The sequence below is a fragment of the Delphinapterus leucas genome, chromosome 5 (genome assembly GCF_059928025.1).
Source record: "Delphinapterus leucas isolate spDelLeu-1000000601 "Yukka" chromosome 5, BTC_Dleu_Yukka2, whole genome shotgun sequence".
Lineage (NCBI taxonomy): Eukaryota > Metazoa > Chordata > Mammalia > Artiodactyla > Monodontidae > Delphinapterus > Delphinapterus leucas.
In genome coordinates, this window is record NC_143133.1 from 71,959,225 (window position 1) to 71,980,316 (window position 21,092).

Here is a 21,092-nt window from a genome sequence, read left to right on the forward strand (position 1 = left end):
GGTTCGTATTTTTCTAATGATAAGTGATGTTGTATTTTTTCATATATGTCTTCTTTATGACGTTTTAGGTCCTTTGCCTATTTTTTAACAGAGTTATTTGTTTTCTTGCTATTGAGTTGTTTGGATTCCTTGTATATTTTGAATATTAGCTCCTTACCCGAGGTACAGTTTGCAAATATTTTTTCCTGTTCCGTAGATTGTCTATTTACTCTGTTGATTTCTTTGCTATGCAAAAGCTTTTAAGCTTGATTCAATCCCATTTGTCTATTTTTGTTTTTGTTGCCTGTGATTTTTGGGGTCATATCCAAAAAATAATTGTCCAGACCAAGGTCAAGAAGCTTCTCCCCTATGTTTTCTTCTAATAGTTTTACAGTTTCAGGTCTTATATTTATGTCTTTAATCCATTTTAAGTTAATTTTTTTATATGGTATGGGACAAGGGTCTAGTTTCATTCTTCTGTATGTGGCTATCCAGTTTTCTCAACACCGTGTATTGAAGAGATTATTCCTTTCCTATTGTGTGTTCTTGGACCTTTGCCAAAGATCAATTGCCTGAAAATGCGTGGATTTATTTCTAGAGTCTCTATTCTGTTCCACTGGTCTATTTATCTGTTGTTATGCCATTACCATACTGTTTTGATTACTATAGCTTTGTGGAATATTTTGAAATCAGAAAGTGTGGTGCCTCCAGTTTTGATCTTTTTGTTTAAGATTGATTTGACTATTTGGGGTCTTTCATGGTTCCATATAAATTTTAAGATTGTCTTTTCTATTTCAGTGAAAAATGCCTTTGGAATTTTTTTTAATTTAATTTAATTTATTTTTTTATACAGCAGGTTCTTATTAGTTATCCATTTTATACATATTAGTGTATACATGTCAACCCCAGTCTCCCAATTCATCCCACCACCACACCCCATGCCACTTTACCCCCTTGGTGTCCATACGTTTGCTCTCTACATCTGTGTCTCAATTACTGCCCTGCAAACCAGTTCATCTGTACCATTGTTCTAGGTTCCACATATATGCATTAATATACAATATTTGTTTTTCTCTTCCTGACTTACTTCACTCTGTATGATAGTCTCTAGATCCATCCACGTCTCTACAAATAACCCAATTTCGTTCCTTTTTATGGCCGAGTAAAATTCCATTATATATATGTACCACATCTTCTTTATCCATTCATCTGTCGATGGGCATTTAGGTTGCTTCCATGTCCTGGCTATTGTAAATAGTGCTGCAATGAACACTGGGGTGCAGTATCTTTTGGAATTATGGTTCTCTCTGGGCATATGCCCAGTAGTGGGATTGCTGGGTCATATGGTAGTTCTATTTTTAGTTTTTTAAGGAACCTCCATACCGTTCTCCACAGTGGCTGTATCAATTTACATTCCCACCAACAGTGCAAGAGGGTTCTCTTTTCTCCACACCCCCTCCAACATTTGTTGCTTGTAGATTTTCTGATGATGCCCATTCTAACTGGTGTGAGGTGATACCTCATTGTAGTTTTGATTTGCATTTCTCTAATGATTAGTGATGTTGAGCAGCTTTTCATGTGCTTCTTGGCCATCTGTATGTCTTCTTTGGAGAAATGTCTACTTAGGTCTTCTGCCCATTTTTTGATTGGGTTGTATGTTTTTTTGATACTGAGCTGCATGAGCTGTTTATATATTTTGGAGATTAATCCTTTGTCCGTTGATTCATTTGCAAATATTTTCTCCCATTCTGAGGGTTGTCTTTTCATCTTGTTTGTAGTTTCCTTTGCTGTGCAAAAGCTTTTAAGTTTCATTAGGTCCCATTTGTTTATTTTTGGTTTTATTTCCACTACTCTAGGAGGTGGATCAAAAAAGATCTTGCTGTGATTTATGTCAAAGAGTGTCTTCCTATGTTTTCCTCTAAGAGTTTTATAGTGTCCAGTCTTACATTTAGGTCTCTAATCCATTTTGAGTTTATTTTTGTGTATAGTGTTACGGAGTGTTCTAATTTCATTCCTTTACATGTAGCTGTCCAGTTTTCCCAACACCACTTATTGAAGAGACTGTCTTTTCTCCATTGTATATCTTTGCCTCCTTTGCAAGGATAGATTAGTTGACCATAGGTGCGTGGGTTTATCTCTGGGCTTTCTATCCTGTTCCATTGATCTGTATTTCTGTTTTTGTGCCAGTACCATATAGTCTTGGTTACTGAGGTTTGTAGTATAGTCTGAAGTCAGGGAGTCTGATTCCTCCAGCTCTGTTTTGTTCCCACAAGACCACTTTGGGTATTTGGAGTCTTTTGTGTCTCCATACAAATTTTAAGACTTTTTGTTCTAGTTCTGTAAAAAATGCCATTGGTAATTTGATAGGGATTGCATTGAATCTGTAGATTGCTTTGGGTAGTAGAGTCATTTTCACAATATTGATTCTTCCAATCCAAGAACATGGTATATCTCTCCATCTGTTTGTATCGTTTTTGATTTCTTTCATCAGTGTCTTATAGTTTTCTGCATAGAGGTCTTTTGTCTCCCTAGGTAGGTTTATTCCTAGGTATTTTATTCTTTTTGTTGCAATGGTAAATGGGAGTGTGTCCTTAATTTCTCTTTCAGATTTTTCATCATTAGTATATAGGATTGCAAAAGATTTCTGTGCATTAATTTTTTATCCTACAACTTTACCAAATTCATTGATTAGCTCTAGTAGTTTTCTGGTGGCATCTCTATGTATAGTATCATGTCATCTGCAAACAGTGACAGTTTTACTTCTTCTTTTCCAATTTGTATTCTTTTTATTTCTTTTTCTTCTTTGACTCCCGCAACGGGAGAGGCCACAACAGTGAGAGGCCCGCATACCGCAAAAAAATAAAAATAATAATAATATTAATTCTTCCAATCCATGAACATGAGATATATTTCCATTTACCTGTGTCTTCTTCAATTTCTTTCATCAATGTTTTATAGTTTTCAGTATACAGATATTTCATCTCCTTGGTTAAATTTATTTCTGAATATTTTTTGGTTTTGATGCTATTGTAAATGGGATTTTTTAAAATGTTATTTCTCAGATAGTTTGCTGTTAGTGTATACAAATGCTACTGCTTTTTGTATGTTGATTTTGAATCCTGCAATTTTACTGAATTTGTTTATCACTTCTAATAGTTTTTTAGTGGAGTCTTTAGGGATTTCTATATATAAGATCATGTCATTTGCAACATTTCAATGTCTTTATAACCAGTAGGATCACACTGGTGAATACCAGTTCAATACTAGTTTGTCCATTAGGTTCTTAATAAAGAACCTTAATTTTTCAAAAAATTACGAAACTCTGCTGCACTGAACTGAGGAGGGAGGAGATTTGTTTGTATCTGGAACAAGTTAGCTAAGGAAAACAAAGTGGCTTAGATCAGGTGTATGGGCTTAGTGGGGAGTCAGGGAGGAGGGATGGTGAGCAGCTGGCCAACTGGAAAATCATGGAAGAGCTAGGTAAGCTGTGGTAAGGATGTGGGCAGAAATGTTAAGTTGGAAAGAATAAGTGGCCAAACACCTCTCCCTTCCCTCTTTTCAAGGGAGTGTGCAGAGCCTTGGCATACATGATTAACCTTGCAAACTCTAATAAAAGTAAGGACAGTTAATGGTTTATCTTCCTTCCACCACTCTGTTAGAGCTCAGAGCAAATCACAAAGCAGATTTTCTGAAGCCAGCAAACTAGATAAATGGCTGGTTAGTTCAGGGAAAAGTTAGCTTTCGTTCACAGTCAGGCTCAATAGCTTTTTGGCATCTCATGGGCACATCTCAGTGTAACCTGCTTTCTCTTCTTCCATCCAGAGGTGATGATACTGACAGACAAGGAAAGCTGAAAGCCAAACAGGAAATAGAAATAGCAGCAAAAGGCCTGGAGAGCATCCATGAAGACGGAGTGGTAGGCAGCACCTTCCATCGGAGAAGCTCGACCATCACAGTTTAAACCTGAGAATCCTCCCACACTTGGGGTGGTGGTGAGCCCCCAGTTGGGAAGAGAGGCACAAGATTTGCTCCCCTTCGCCACTGGAGCCAGCACTAGCACGTCTGCTTAGAGGAGTTAGGCCACTTCTCCCAAAGCACTTCCCTGGGCACTAACAGCAGAGCCAGGGCTCAAACCGAGATCTCACCCCAGAGCTGTCCTCCTCACCAGTGCACCAGAGCACATTGTGATATATCACCCAGAGTGTAAAAAGTGTCCACCTGGAATGGGGGTTTGGGACAAAGGAGAGGAAAGGATGGGTGAGAGAGATTTTTGCAGAAAGCACTCCAAAAGACAAATGTTATTCATTTTTCTCAGCCCAGCAGTCTGAAAAAGCATAGTTCAAAGATCAATGACCAATTAGTATCCAGCTGCTGAAAGAAAACAGTGCTTTGACCTTAGCAGAAAGTTACATAAACTCTCCTCAGGGCAAGAGACTTCTTAGGGAGAATTAAGAGGTAGCATAAACACAGCTCATTTGGGAAGAACCGGAAGAACTTTCCTGTTTAATCCCTAGAATTCCACTGAAAGCTGCGATGGGTGGGGCAGCCCAGAGGGGGGACTCAGCAATAGCTCTGGAGGTTCTGGGATTAGGCGATCAGGTTTCTAGAGGTATCTCAAGCCAAAGACAGTGGGATGGTGGTGGTGTTGGGGGTGATTTCCAAATTCTTCCTCTATGCTTCTGTATTGCTTTCTGGACCCAAGCTTGATAGTTGCAGTAAAGGCTCTGGCTTGCTCAGGGTCCCTGGCACATGGTGCTTTGTTTGATAAGCACGGATGCAGTGTGGCATGTTGGAGAGAACTCTGAACTTCTGAACTTCATCCTGGTCCCAGCCCTGAGTTAAGGGCTGGCTGACCTTGGCTGTGCTACTCTGAGCTGACTTTTGTCATTTGAAACACAAAAGTGTTGGGCTTGACTAATTTTTAAAAATTCATTCCAGCTCTAAAAGGCTATGATTCTGTGACACAAATATTTTCATTTCCTAAGTGAAATGAAACTTTCCTAAGTTTCACACAGAAACTTTGATGAAGCAAGTCTAACTCGCAAGTAGAATAACAGTAACAATAAACATTTGCTTGGTGCTTATTAGTGCCAGACATGGTTGAAACGCTTTATAAATGTTGAACCATTTAATTCTTACATCGGTCATTTGAAATAGATAATATTATTATCTTCATTTTGCAGATAAGGAAATCAAGGCACAAAGTGGTTATGTCAGCCTATGGGGTAGGCGCTATTCTTATCCCTATTCCATGGATGAAGACACTAAGGCATACAGGTGGGGATGTGCTGCTAACTTTTGGCAGAGGGTGGAAAGGGTCCAGCACGGCTGGCAGCAGCCCCATGGCTGGGCCCAGGAGCACGTGGCCAAAGCAATCCGGGGAGGACGTAAGTTAGGTCCAGTGCACCCCCTTCTGGGTCGTTGCGGGATTGCCTGGTCTGAGCCACAGCACAGTGGTACAGAGAGCAGCTCTGGAAAGCTACCTTCCAGCTCCCTCCTCCTGGCCTGGCTGAGGCAGTTTGGCTCTGGTGGCCCCAGGTCGCTGGGAGGGGGTAGTGTCTGAGGCAACCCCCTCCCAGAATCCTACCTGATGCCCTCAGCATCCCCTGGTCTCGTGTAACCCAAATCCCTCCCTCCACACCTCTCTTTTCTCCTCCTTCTTCGTCTCTTATCCCCTCCTACAATCCTTCAAGGCTAGAGGGGCAGGTTCTGACCTTTCATTTCCACTATTTCACATCGTCCTGTTCAAACAGTAAGCCCGTGGCCCAGGCCTGGTGGGCAGGAAAGCGATCTTCCCCATTCAACGGAAGAACTCTCTGGGCCGGGTCCTCTGAGACTGGTTCTTGACCTTGTCGGGAGAGGTGCTCGGCCATGTGGGTGCCTGCAAGTTCCTACTGGGTGTACCAAGAATGCAAGCTCTCAGCCCCTTTCCCAGGGCACTTCTCAGGGTTGTGTCTGCAGGGAGCAGCTCAAGGAATGAGGTGACGCCTCCTCGAAGACAAAGAGCAGGCTTGCTCTGAAGGAGGTGACTCCCTAAACTCAGTGTTCCTGGCCGTGACCCAAACCGTCGTCACCGTCCTGTCCGCAGCCTTTCTGTGAGCACCTGGTGAGCTCCAGTGAAGGATTTGGGGGGGAGGTACTGATTTGGAGCATTTACCTCTTTTCTCATTTTAGGCAGCTTGAATCAGTGCCTGCTATGGAGCCTGAACATGTACAGAGCCAAGTGGCTAAGTGTTTCTAGAAACAGTCAGCTCTTTATTGGCTTCCTGGCTCCAGGTAATCTGATTTGTGATTTCATAAAATCTCCAACAGAGCAGTGGGAGGAGGCTGAATTATTAGCTATCCTTACTTTAAAAGTTTTTAAGATATTTTTTTATGCCAGGGTTGTACATACTTCCTTGAAAAGATTTTTCGAAGTGAGAAGACAGATGAAAAATCTCACAATTAGATGCAGGGAGGCCCTGGGTTGCTGGCTGTCCTCACTGTCCCGGGTTTGTAGACTGAGGTGCTGAGACCCATGGAGGATTATAGAAACCTGCTCCTGGCCCTTGAGGAGGAATTCAACACATCCTCCCTGATGGGAATGACGGAGATTTATAATAAAAGGCTCCTACTGGGGCATGACTGCATTTAGGCACATGGGTCATGTCGAAATCAAGGTGGGGGCCCAGTATGGGTGGGAAACCAGGGCAAGTTCAGGGCTTTGGTTAAAGCACTGAAAGGGGCCGAGGAAGGTATGTCAGACTCAGGAGACGAGGGTAGATACCACCGAGGACCTAGAAATCCCAGGAATCTTTACCCAAGCCCTTTTAAAATACACTCACAAGTGGCTTTCCCTTTACCAAAGCATAGAAGAGTTGGGTCCAAGCAGCCCTCTTCCAATGGTGAAAATTGTCAGAGAGATAGTACTTGGTCACTCTATCTATTGAAATTTTATGAAAACGTTTTAAGCGAAGAGAAAGTTAGACTGAAAGTCAGGAATAGTTAACATTCATCTAATTACAAAAATTTTTAGAACATGAGGATGCTTCCCAAGAGATCACAAAAAGTTATTATTAGAGGAGATTGCATTCTTCTTTAGTGATTTCTGCAAAGTGAACAGTCTAGGACCTCCTTCCCATCACTAACATGTGTGTCCTTTCTCATAGAAGTATGTCAAAAATCACTTTTTCTGGCTTCAGTTGAAATTTATTTGTTCAATCAGAAATGTTTATTGAGACACCAAGGGGGGAAAGGGGAGGTGGGATGAATTGGGAGATTGGGATTGATATATACACTAACTAATATATATAAAATAGACAACTAATGAGAACCTGCTGTATAGCATAAGGTACCCTACTTCACTTCGCTGTACAGTAGCAGCTAACACAACACTGTAAAACAACCATACCCCAATTAAAAAAAAATGTCTCTAGAACACTTACTCTGTGCCAGGCACTGTCCCCAGCCAGTGACCAAGACAAATCCAATTTTTGCTCTTACTGGGAAGACAGGCAATAACACCAGGAAGTATTTAAATAAACAATAATTTAATAGATAATTTTAGGAGGTATGAATGTGATAAAGAATGCTTTGGGTGGGGTGTGCTACTTTATTTTCTTTCATAAATTTATTTATTTTTGGTGGCGTTGGGTCTTCATTGCTGCATGGCCTTTCTCTAGTTGCGGGGGAGCGGGGGCAACTCTTTGTTGCAGTGCGCGGGCTTCTCATTGCAGTGGCTTCTCTTGTTGCACAGCACGGGCTCCAGGCACGTGGGCTTCAGTAGTTGTGGCTCGTGGGCTCTAGAGCGCAGGCTCAGCAGTTGTGGTGCACGGGGCTTAGTTGCTCTGCGGCATGTGGGATCTTACCAGACCAGGGCTCAAAGCTGTGTCCCCTGTAGTGGCAGGCGGATTTTTTTTTTTTAACGTCTTTATTGGAGTATAATTGCTTTACAATGGTGTGTTAGTTTCTGCTTTATAACAAAGTGAATCAGCTATACATATACATATATCCCCATATCTCCTTCCACATGCGTCACCCTCCCACCTTCGTGGCAGGCGTTTGTACTGCTGGTGAAGGAAGCTTGTCTTCCTGAGTCTTTCCCTCTGAATTCTAAGCGGTCTGAGGGCAGGACGGCGTCGCTGTGGGTCCAGCCCCGGCCCCCATCCTCCCTCATACCCCGCACCCCATCCTCACCCGGTGGCCCTCACTGCATTTTGCACATGAGAGGCTTTACGCTGAATGGAGGGGTAAATCCAAGCGCGTTTCCGTGCCTATTCGTGTACAATTTAGCGAGCCAAATCGGCCTGCCATAAATACTTAGGGGTTTAAAAATGTGCCACCGAGTTAACCGAAAGTAATTCATCCCAGGCTGCTGAGTCAGCCAAAGTAAAAGCTGATACATTTTGAAGCCATGAGGTCGGGGAGTTGGTGAAGTTACGTGCGCGCTGTGACCTACCGCTGTTGGTAGTATTTACCCAACGGAAGGATCTTAGGAGCTTCTCCAACGGAAACTGCAAGCTTTTACATAACCCACTCTCCCTACAAGTAACTCTTTGCTTCTGTGCAAGGAAATGCTTTTGCATCTATTTGGTTTTCTCACGGTTTCCCCCTACCCCCCACTCTTGGCAACAGCGGGCAGGACTTGTTCTAGGTTTTCTGCTCCCTGGATTTGGGTGTGAGTGAATTTCCATTTTTACTGCTTGTAAATCATTGTCTAGGCTTTGACGAGACACTTTTGCTGGCATGGGTGGCATGTGCTTAAATGCCTCATGAAGCACATACCAGACATCTGATCACTGCCTTGGAGGCAGCAAACGTAATGTTCACTCTCTCACACCCTTGCTGGAGTTGCAGACTCTCTCAGGACCTTGCGTGGAAGATATTTCAGCTCCTTTTTATTTGAATGTTAAACTAGGGTTGCCAGGTGAAACACAGGTCACCCAGTTGGATCTGAATTTCAGCTAAACAACGAAGAATATTTTAGTAAAATAAGTCCCAAATATTGCATGAGACACACCTACATAGGAAGAGAGTATTTGTTGCATACCTGAAAGGCAAACTCAGCTGGGCGTTCTGTATTTTTATTTGCTAAACATGGCAGCCCTAATTAAAGAGAAAGACAAATATCACATGATATCACTTATATGTGGAACCTAAAATATGGCACAAATGAACCTATCTACGAAACAGAAACAGACTCACAGACATAGAGACAGACTTGTGATTGCCAAGGGGCATTGGGGAGGGAGAGGGATGGACTGGGGGAGTTTGGGGTTAGTGGATACAAACTATTTACACAAGGTCCTACTGTAGAGCCAAGGAACTATATCCAATCTCCTGGGATAAACCACAATGGAAAAGAATATTGAAAAAAATATATATGTGTGTATAAGTGAGTCACTTTTCTGTACAGCAGAAATTAGCACAACGTTGTAAATCAACTTTACTTCAATTTTAAAAAAGAGAATAAAAAAGAAATCACAGTCCCAGCCAGCTCTGCGGGCGGACGTGCTCCTTCTGTAAGCGAGGCGCTGAGAGGTGAGTAGATCTCACGTCAAGGTGTCCTGCGGCACCAGGTCCCTCCGTGCTGGGAGCGAGGCCGCGTGGGCAGCCGCACCTGGGGCTGGCAGGAGGCAGGGAGGCTGCTCTCAGAGCAGAAGGCCTCTGCCAGCCGGGTCGCGGCTGTCTGTAGCAGGAATAACTCCAGAACACACAAACACACTCAACTGCTTGAGTTTAAAAAAAAAAACAAACAAAAAGGAGGGTGGGGAGCGGTTTAGCAACCTAGGGCTGTTTTAGATTTTACCGCTCTTGGGGTTGTAGAGTGTCCCGGTTGCCCTAAAGCTGAGTGCGCCCAGCCCACCTGAGGGAAGAAGCGGGGCGAGAAGGGATACATCCGGAGGGAGAACCATCCAGAGAGGGAGAACCGCACGGCTCCCCTGGATCCGGAGGGAGCGATGGAACGGGGGTACGAGGAAGCCTTGACCCTCGTCTGCTCATCTGCAGAACGTAGGAAGGTGAAGTTCGGGGCTGGAACTGTGGAAAGCCCAGGGCTACACCCAGCTGCTGGGTACCACCCCCTGTCCCCGTGCCCGGAGCAGCGAGGACAACAGGCGTGGCGTCTGCTGCAGCAGGCGGCCGGTCTTCTTGGGAAGGAGCGTCTGGAAGATGTTGTGACATCCTGAAAAGAATGTTTTCTAAATCTTCTGGGTGGCAGAGACCCCGGTCAAGCAACCCAGCTAGCGGGGGAGGCAAGGATAAGGATTGTCCTTAATGGTGCGGGACATCCAAAGTGAATTCTGGTTGGAAACAAGGACTAGCTGGGTGACCTTGGGCACATCAATTTACGAATCTGTGCTTCAGTTTTCTCCTCTACAGCATAAGGTTATGGACTCTGCCAGCTCTGATCCGTTATTCACCAGGAAACGGCTCCAAACTGGAACAGTGCTTCCCCAAAGTCAGGTCAGTTAGTTACCTGCGCCAGCTATTAGAAAGAAGAGAATGACAAAGCTGGGAAAAAAAAAAAAAGAGGGGAAGCGGATTTGTTATTTCCTGCATAATTATCAACATTATTTCTTATCATCCAGCATCAGAAGTTTATTCCCCTTGCTGAGGGATGGCATTCTGAACGTGAGCAACATTAATAATTCGATGCTGAGGCAAAACAAAACTATAGTTATAGTGATTTTGGTATCTAAAGATGTCCATAGAGTCTGGAATCATAGATGATACTGTTTTACTTTAAAAATATTTGGCAGATTGAAGATATCTGTGATATTATTCACCCATGTTTCTGGAATGTATATATATGTATGTATGTATTTAGTGTGTGCGTGTGCATGCATGTGAGAGAAAAAGCAAATATGGCAAATATTAATAATTAGTGAATCTAAAAGTAGTCAATGAATGTGTATGTAGCTCTAGGTTTTTCACGAAAACGAGCTTTTAAATCAATGAGATATAAGAAATGACTGCAATATTTCCATTAGTTATTAACGGCATTAAGTATATAGAAAGACGGCTTTACATGAACGTAAAGAATTTATGGAAGGGACTTCCCTGGTGGTGCAATGGTTAAGAATCCTCCTGACAATGCAAGGGACACGGGTTCCAGCCCTGGTCCGGGAAGATCACACATGCCAGGGAGCAACTAAGCCCGTGCACCACAACTACTGAGCCTGTGCTCTAGAGCCCGTGCTCTGCAAAAAGAGAAGCCACCGCAATGAGAAGCCACCGCCATGAGAAGCCAGCTCATGGCAACGAAGAGTAGCCCCTGCTTACCGCAACTAGAGAAAGCCCGCGCGCAGCAACAAAGACCCAACACAGCCAAAAATAAATAAATACATTTATTTAAAAAAAGAATTTATGGGAAATATCTAGTCTTATTTTTCATTTTTGTTCATTTTGTAACTTCACATTTGATTTGAAAACATTACTAATTTCTACATCACATCTTAGGCAAAAATTGCAGGAACCCACGGGTTCACTCCTTCTAGGTACATCTGCTATTGAATGAATGGGTTACAATGCTCCACCCAGAATTGGTCAAGGCCTTGCTAATTCTCCTTGTTATGAGCTACACCAGATTGCTTTTCATTAAAACTGAAGCATCACCTAAGTGTCCATCGACAGATGAATGGATAAAGAAGATGTAGCATATACATACAATGGAATATTACTCAGCCATAAAAAGAAACGAAACTGAGTTATTTGTAGTGAGGTGGATGGACCTAGAGTCTGTCATACTGAGGGAAGTAAGTCAGAAAGAGAAAAACAAATACCATATGCTAACGCGTATATATGGAATCTAAAAAAGAAAAGAAAATGGTACTGATGAACCTAGTGGCAGGGCAGAAATAAAGATGTAGACATAGAGAATGGACTTAAGGACACGGGGGCGAGGGGGAAGCTGGGGCTAAGTGAGAGAAGCATCGACATATACATACTACCAAATGTAAAACAGATAGCTACTGGGAAGCAGCCGCATAGCACAGGGAGATCAGCTCGGTGCTTTGTGACGACCTAGAGGGGTGGGATAGGGAGGGTGGGAGAGAGACGCAAGAGGGAGGGGATATGGGGATATACATATGCATATGGCTGATTCACTTTGTTGTACGACAGAAACTAACACAGCATTGTGAAGAATTATATTCCATAAAGATGTATATAAATAAAAACAAAACAAAACAAAACAAAACGGAAGCATCAACTCTGTGTCTAATTATTTTGATGAAATAATTCACCAAGTAAGGATTATTTGAAATCTGCCTTTTCCTTAATTTCTGTTCAGTATTTAATGCTGGAACGTAGGGGTGGGAGTTACATATAAAGCATGACCCTTGCTCTCAGTGAACTTGCAGTCCAGAAGATATAGGACACGGGTTGCATAAGGACTGATGTTCTAGTTCTGGGGATGGAATTGGAAGCAGGGTCTTTTTTTCTCTAAATTAGAGTGGATCTTTACGCAGCCCCACGGGGTGCAGGTAAAACACCAGTAAGCTTCAATGCCATCTCCAGCCCTTCTGGGAAGAGCAAAGCTTGTTGTCAAAGAAAAGGAAGAAGGACTAGTTCTGACAGCCTGGAGTCTCCGGGTGGTACCCAGTGCACCACCCAGGGCACACCCTATTGCCTTGGGCTACCCTGCAGAGAAAGTCAGAGGGCCCTCTGTTTACTGCAGTCAGTGATGTAGTCCTGACCGTATCAAGAGAGGCCAGCTTTCAGGGCCTGGGCTGCGTTGCCACCATAGCCCACTAATCCTATAAAAATACATGGCTGGAAGCTCCACGCTTACATTTCAAACAAATATTGGGGCCTAAGTTTAAGCTGCTATTTAGCAATCGAGTTTCATCAGCCAGCTTTTTGTCTCAATACATTTGGAGAACAGTCTGATGACTAAAGAAAGCAAATCTGAAGTCTTGTAACGTGGTGTTTTAGGGAAGCTCCTGAAGGAGACAATCCAGGGACCGCTGCCAAGACACAGCGGGGTCAGAAAAACCATGCGGTGCAAGGCAGAGTGGAATAAAGGCTAAAGAGAATTACAAGGTATGCGTTTGGGGAACACAGAGAGAGAAACGAGGAAGGTTGATTCTGGAACAATGAGAAGAGGCTTCATGAAGAGGGGAGCAGCTTTTGAGGTGGGTTCTGAAGGGTGGGTGGGATATTCACAGGCAAGTAATGGAGAAACATAATTCTTGCACTCAGGAACAGCCAGAGATGGAATCAAATGATACTAGGAGGAAGCAATTAGCCAAATCCGGACTGTAGGTCACTCTCCAGGAAATTTACCCTGTGTCTTCAGCGAGTCAAGGGTATGGAAAGAGGTGGTAGTGGAGTGAGGATTCATCTAGATTTAAAAAGACCTACTGCACCTCATTATAGCAGAATTCTCTGCCTTCCCTTCTTTCTTCTGCCTCCCCCTTCCTCCCTCCTCCCTTCATCCCCTCGTTCATGTATTTGACAAATATTCATTCAGCACTCACTATGCGACAGGCACTGGGTTAGTCAATCAACTCTGTGGATCCTACCCTCATGATGTCTCTCCAGTTGGTCCTTTCAGTTCCTCTCCCGCCAATCTTCTATCAATACCTTTTCCACAACCTGTAAAGCTAAGGTGAAAATTGATTTGGAATCAACAAATCCCACAGAGCCTGGACAGAGGCCATCTGCCCAGGGGAGGGCAGATGCGTGGGACTTCACGGAAAGGGCTCCATAGAAGAGAGCTCACAGACAAAAATCATAAGACATGTGGGGAAGTCACATGGCAAGAAAGACAAATAGAATGTTATACACCCCAGAGTAATATAAGCCCCTTTTTGAGAGAAATGGGGAACAAAAAAATTAAGTCTCTTTAAGAAAGGAAAATATTTTAGTTTAAAGGAACTGTGAAAGACAATTCCTGTCCTGAGAGGAAAGGAAAGTCCCCGAAGACTTTTTTTTTTTTTTTTTTTTTTTTTTTGCGGTACGCAGGCCTCTAACTGCTGTGGCCTCTCCCATTGCGGAGCACAGGTTCCGGACTTGCAGGCTCAGCGGCCACAGCTCACGGGCCCAGCTGTCCCGTGGCACGTGGGACCCTCCCGGACCGGGGCACGAACCCGTGTCCCCTGCATCGGCAGGCGGACTCTCAACCACTGCGCCACCAGGGAAGCCCTTTTGCCTATTTTTAAATCAGGATGTTTGTTGTTTTATTGTTGAGTCATAAGAGTTTTTTATATATTGTTGATACAAGTCCTTTATCAGATGTATTTAAAATTTTTTCTCTCAAAAAAAGGGAACTGTGAGCAGATGCTCTTGCACCTAAATGTACATTTGTTTAATTGGGCATCATATGCAAATAATACCTTTGTTGAAAAGAGAAGGTGTTGCCACCAGTACATATTTGCTAAATGATAGGGTTGAGACAAAGTCTCAGGTCAGTGAGACTGCCTATCTCTGGTGATAATTGTTTTTGGCTGTTTCCCAGCCATTCAGTGTAAAGCCATCAGAACTCTCTTGTTATCACACTGTTTTATGATAAAAGCTTCTTTTGACCCACGTGAAATGTAAACCTGTATTGTTCATTTGGATGTCAATAATCATGAAACAGATTTTAGAGAAGTTTAAAAAGTCACAAAATACAGGTAAGAGATAGTAAATAGAAAAAAATGGTACTTGTTAATGACTGCAAATGTAAATAAACTTAAAACAAGTTATGTTTTCTCCTTTCTCTGCTAAAAGCTGTTTCTGTTTCTACTAATACTTTAGGAAGTACATTATAATTTCTGGTATTTGAAACAGTAGCATGGTAAAGATAAGGCTTTCAACAATCTCAAAACCTAAACACAACAGGAAGCTTTGTTTATGTTTCAACCCCAATAAATCAAAACAAAGATAACAAAATAAATCAAAATCAAACTGTTTGCTGAGTAGCAATCAGTAATGGGATATGTACAAATACAGCTGCCGAACACTGCATTGTTAAACCTTATTAATCATCCAGTAGCCTTATTATCTGTGTTAATATTAACATTTTTACTTTAGACTTATTTTGTGTGGAAGGATAAAACAAGTAGTTATATTATTTGATTTTAAGTTATAAATAAAGCTATGACAGCAAATTATGAAAGAAAAGGAGTTAAAATTAAAGTTAGGAAGAGAAGCTAAAAGTTTTAGCAGGTATGTCACAGAGCAAATGTAAAACTAAACCTTAAAAGTGTTCATGTGAACTCATATATACAAAGGAGACCTTTTCTAACTCTGCCTCTAAATAGCCCAGCTACAGTTACCCCAATACTACACTCAACACAGATAATCTATTCTCCATTCTTATGCCTAATTTTCATATGCTAGTATAGTATATTCCTCCATGTTCTGGTCAACAACATAACAGACAACCCTAAAACTTAGTGGCTTAAAGCAACAATCTGTTGATACTATTATCTCTCACATTTCTGGAGGTTGACAGGTTCGGCTGAGTTGTTCTTACTTTGGGTCTTACAGGGTGCAGTCAGGTGTGGCCTGTGGCTGAAGTATATATATCTTTATTTTATATATATATATATATATATATTTTTTTTTTTTTTTTAATTTGGCTGTGCCACGAGGCTTGCAGGATCTCAGTTCCCCCTCCAGGGATTGAACCCAGGCCACAGCAGTGAAAGCGCTGAGTCCTAACAACTAGACCACCAGGGAACTCCCTGAAGTCATCATCTTTAAATATCTGACATCCGATGGGGAGTCTGGAACAGTGGGGAGCTGGTTGGGCATCTCTCTCGCCACACAGCTAGCCTGAGCTTCCTTACAGTATGGTGGCCTTAGGGTAACTGAACTTCTTATGTGGTAGCTGGCTTCACCCAGAGCGAGCATTCCAAGGCACCCAGGCAGAAGCTGCAAAAGTTCTTATGACAATCTTGGAAGGCCTACAGTGTCGCTTCTGCTGTACTCTATTGGTTAAAGCAGTCACAGGTCAGCTCAGATTCGAGGAGGTGGGAGAATAGTCTCCACCTCTCAATGTACCCTGCATATACAAAGAGAGAAGAAATGGATGGTTTCACAAAGCATGTTTCTACCGTATGAATTAGTTCATGTGCAATTAAAGAATGATGTCAGTCTAACCTAGAAGTCAAGTTTGATCATATCAGATTTTTTCTAGGCAAGGGGAGCCAGAAGAGGAGGAGTAGAATTGGAACCTTCAGCAGGAAAGAAAACAGTCCCACAATTCAGTGCTGTACTGGGAGTAGGAATCCTTTAGCTGTGTTTTGTGAACATTGAAAATGAGCACCTGCATCGGGCTCTCTGGGGAGGCCCAGAGAGGTGCACCCCAGCCTTGTGCCACTTTTGGCTCCTGTGCCTGGGAAGTTCCTGGCTTGGAGCTGGTTTGGGCTGGATTGTCCCAGCACCCCCACCCCCACCCCCAAGCTCTGCTCTAACTAAACTGTGGCCAGCATTGCCACTCAATGTTTATGTGAATTTTTAATGTCTACTGTTGTAGCCTCTAGGCATGTCTAGCTGCCTGCCTGGGTGGTCCAAGGTGATTTCCAAGGTACCAGTGATTGTTTTCCTTAGTCCTTTGGTTACAAGGTTGCCTATTTTGAGTGGTCTCCCCAACTTTATTATTTTTAAATTTATTTATTTTATTTAATTTTGGCTGTGTTGGGTCTTCGTTGCTGTGCGCGGGCTTTCTCTAGTTGCGATGAGCGGGGGCTACTCTTTGTTGCAGTGCGCAGGCTTCTCATTGCGGTGGCTTCTCTTGTGGCGGAGCATGGGCTCTAGGCACGCGGGCTTCAGTAGTTGTGGCTTGTGGGCTCTAGAGTGCAGGCTCAGTAGTTGTGGCTCACGGGCTTGGTTGCTCCACGGCATGTGGGATCTTCCCGGACCAGGGCTCGAACCCGTGTCCCCTACATTGGCAGGCGGATTCTTAACCACTGTGCCACCAGGGAAGCCCTCCCCAACTTTATTTATCCCATAAGCCCCATGACTTTTAATGTGCGATTTTGTAGAATGTGAGGTTTTTCAGTAATGCACATTTCACCTTATAGCAGACAAACCAGAACTATTTATTCTCCACTAAATGAAGGCAGGTCTCCTTGGATAGAGGCTAATTCCATTCTTGGGGTAATAGTCTAGGCTGACTTGGAACATTTATAGCCAGAAAGTAATGATGCTTTAGAAATTCTGAAGAAGGACACAGAAACCAGCTTAAAGGGGGATGCATTGACCAAATTGCAACAATTTGAGTATCAAAAAATAAAAATAAAACAAAAAAATTATGGTAATTACAACATATTGAGTCATGAAAAGCCAGAGTCAATAACGATATTCAAAGAAAAATAATAAGAATTTTCTTTTCAAGTAACGTGTTATATTTATTCAAAGGAGCAAAGATGTTATTATGTTTAAGCGTACTAATTGCCTCAGGATTGCAGATACATAGACACACAAAGGCAGATGAAATACTCGTCGGCAAAAGACTGAAAAGATTTCTAGTCCAGGTTCGGGATGTCCTTGTTCATTCTGGCAACCGAAGTACATTTGTTATATGTTAAATTATAGAGTCCACAGAGCCTTAAAACTCATGAACACTTTCATTGCCCACATCACCTAGAATTTTCAGATAGCAGTAGAACATTTGAAAAATATAAACTGGCTGAAGTTTATGCAGAAACAATGTTCAGACAGCCACAGTTCTTGCCCTCAAGTTCTCACGAATATAAGATTTTTCACGCAACAGAAAGATGGCACTCTCTCCCCTTTACTTATTAGTGGGTAGGCTCATGAGCCCTCCTGCTGTTAAGTCTGTGGCCTGCCACTTACTTTATTTGATGACATAGTCATCTAGTATAAAGCACTGGTGAAATTCACAGGCTATAGGAACCCCTTCTCCCCCTCTCACCTGCATCTCCCTTGGGTCTGAAGGTACTTCAAAGAAAACTTGTAGCTTTGAGTTGAATGGATTTTGTCTTTCAAATAGACTGGAAATATGGCGATATCTCTTTGCTTGCATTTTTTTGCCATTTGGTGGTTCTAGCGGTTATTCCTGGTTGTTACTCCCGGGATTTTCTCCTTTGCCCTGCATGGCCACTGAAAAGAACTGGATGAATCTTTCCTGAGGAGTGAGGGAGAGACCTGAGGCCTTACATATTGAACCATTCTAGAGGGTTAGGGGAAAATTTTGTCAACATGAACCAAAACTGACTTTGTTGAACCTGAAGGGTAGAAGATAACATTAAAAAGACAATTAAATGTGGCACTAGTTGCTCTTCAAAAAAGAAAAGATTTTAATGTTTCATATGTTGGGTTTGCAGCCATTAGTCTAAGTTGTATTTAATAGTTTTAGCAACATGTAGAGGTAAATTATGCCAGGGATTTTTTAAATGTTTCTTAGATGAAAATATGCTATTATGGAATTGTTAGGCTGATAAAAAATTGAGTTACTCTGCTAAAGAAATGCAAAAAGACTTATCTTAATGAAAAGTGTGATGTTTTAAAGGTCATTTGTGTAAAAATAGAACTAGAGACATAATCCAAATAAGTGAAACTAAAACAGAGGGGGGAATTGGGGTAAAGGAGATCTATGGAACTTAGGTAGTTTAAAGTTTGAGTCAATTTGGGGGCAGACCCCAAAGGTGAGACATTTTGGAAATCTGGAAGTAGCAGGCCTCAAATCTCACTCACATCAAGCCGTGTTAGCCAAGCCTACAGCAAGGCGTATTGAGAGGGGTTTTAAAGTTTTGTTTTTATGAGTGCTTGCTGAGACACAGAGCTACTAAACTGCAATGCCTGTGATGTTTATGCCACATTACCAGAAGCTTTGGTTTTGGAAGTGTGAACAAAAACAAACAAAAATAGTCAAAACTGTATATACTTTTTTCTCAGTGCTGCTGAAATAGAAAGTAATTTTTCACTTTATAAAGTAACAGCTAACTCTGAGATGATTTTTAGGCTTTGTAGACTCTATGCTGGCACTGAACTTCACCCAGAAGTTGGATGTTGGCCCATAGAAGAGTCTCTAGTAGATGTCAATCAAACCACGTGAAACCTTGTTTTCTCCATAATGAACAGCAGTGCAGCGGGGGCCGAAGGAAGGAAGGAAGGGGTCTGTTCTACTTGGGTGGAATAAGCCAAGAAAGGCTCATGGAGGAGGTGACCTTAAACAGTGTCTCGAAAACAGCAGAGATATTTGCCAGGCAGGTGAGGCAGGGCTTAGCAGAGAGGCCAGACGTGCCCCCAGATGTGGGGAGCAGGTGGGCAAGGCGTGGTGGGGTGACATAGTCTGGTGTGTCTGTAACTGTGGCTTTCAGGAAGGAGGTAGGGCACAGAGAGATAAATGCCACATGGAAAGTTGAATGGAAAGCCGGGCCAGGTCACCGACATCCTTGTGTATCACACTAAAGAGTTTGTTTTCATTCATTTATTTAATAAATCCATATATTGAGAACCTATTAAATGCCAGGCCTTTAGGCCAATAATTAGATGTGGGCAGTGAAGAGAGGAAGACTCCTGGGTTTCTGGATGGAGCAGATACTGAAATGGAACTCGGGGGATCAGACTGGGTGGATGGAGAGGATTAGGGGTTGCTGCTGAGTTTCACTGTTGGCATAGGCATTGCTTGGTTAGAAGTGCCCATGGGGATATCCAACAGGCAGCTGGATGTGAGTGTAAAGCTCCAGAAAGATTTCAGAGCTGGAGATACAGAAGCAGGGAATAGCAGCAATTAGGTGATGGTGGAAAAGCCATGACAAGTGACACCTCACATGGGGAAAGGACATTGAGTGAGAAGACAAGGAGGTCTGGGACCAAACCCTGGGAAACGTAGGTATTTACCAGGCAAACACAGAAAGAGGAGGTAGAAGGAGCCTGAGAGTGACCAGAATCGTAGAAGAATCGAAAGCAAGTACGTGCTGTATGGTCCCTATTTGCCCAAATCTCTTCTCCAAATTGACTTTCTCCCCCTCTGTCCTGCTCTGTGGCCTGGAAGGCTGACCGCTGTGGACTGCCCTCTGGCTTGCAGAGGTCAGCCACTGGGAAGGCTGGAGGGTGAGGAGAGAGTTCAGGTGGTGATTCTCTTGGCTTCCTCCTACTGGACAATGGATTCCTGGTGGCTGTGTTCCTCTACCAGAGGCCACAGCTCCTGCTGTGCACCCGTAGCTGCAATTCCCCTTGTCTCTTCAGGCCTAAGTGTGGGAAAGGCTTTCCCCTATTTATAACTAGCCTTTAGGTCCTTCACCTTCCCTTACTAATTTCCCTTCATCCTGTCCGGTTCTTTCCAAATGGTTCTTTCACTAAACTCTCTCTAGTCATCCCTGTTTCTTGCCGTCTGGGTCCTGCTGGGATCCTCACCTTTACAGAGTTGTGTCACAAAACTACAGAGAAAGAATGTCAAGTTGGGAGTGGCCGACAGTGTCCAAAGCTGCAGAGGTTTTACCTGATGAGACTGGAGTCCATTCATGTCCCATTGGAGGTTGTTGGTGACCTCTACTGGCATGGGTTAAAGAAACGGTGAGCTGAAACCTGACCACGGTATGCTGGTGTGTCAACAGACAGTTGCTGACTATTCCTTGGAGAAGCCTAGCTATAAAGGAGAAAAGAAGGTGGTATTCTGAGGGAGCAGCAGGGTGGTGTTTCCGTTCTTCATTGTGAATGTTGAAGGGACTTGAACATGCTTATAGACAGCCAACAACCATCAGGTTTCTCTGGGTCTGCATTTGAGTATAAAAATTAGAATCATCTTTTCCTAACTGCAACATCATCAGTGTTAAGTTTTAATGTAAAATTTATTAATTGGAACCTTTGATGTTCAAATATCTCAGTGCTTTCCTACCTAAATGATCTATGTCTTGTGAATGGTAGTTTTATATTAGAATTAACTAAACATAGGGAAGAATTTAGAGAATCAAATTCACTGATTCGGCTCTGAATGTTGACCCCAGTCTCTGTCACTGAAATGCTCCCGTGTTCTTAGTGAACTGGTTTCATTTGGAAGCATCTGTAATAGTGGTACCTGGCTCTTGACACCATCTTCAAAATACCCCTCCCACCACACCACTCCCTTTCACACTGAAGGTCTGGTTCGTCACCACAGGAGTGTAACAATTGTGTTTGGCTTATAACCTTTCTGGAATCACTGTCCTCAAGAGGACATACGAACCCCTCATCAG

General features: G+C 42.9%; 1 protein-coding gene across 1 annotated transcript in view; it reads right to left on the reverse strand.

Annotated features, from left to right (window-relative positions):
• Nucleotides 1-16,638: 16,638 nt before the first annotated feature.
• Nucleotides 16,639-21,092, reverse strand: part of LRRC66 (leucine rich repeat containing 66) — a 28,178-nt gene continuing 23,724 nt past the window's right edge. The window contains 2 exon segments of the mRNA XM_022564442.2: nucleotides 16,639-20,962; nucleotides 20,965-21,091. Coding sequence (XP_022420150.2) covers nucleotides 20,834-20,962; nucleotides 20,965-21,091 — 256 coding nt within the window. The 3' untranslated portion in view covers nucleotides 16,639-20,833.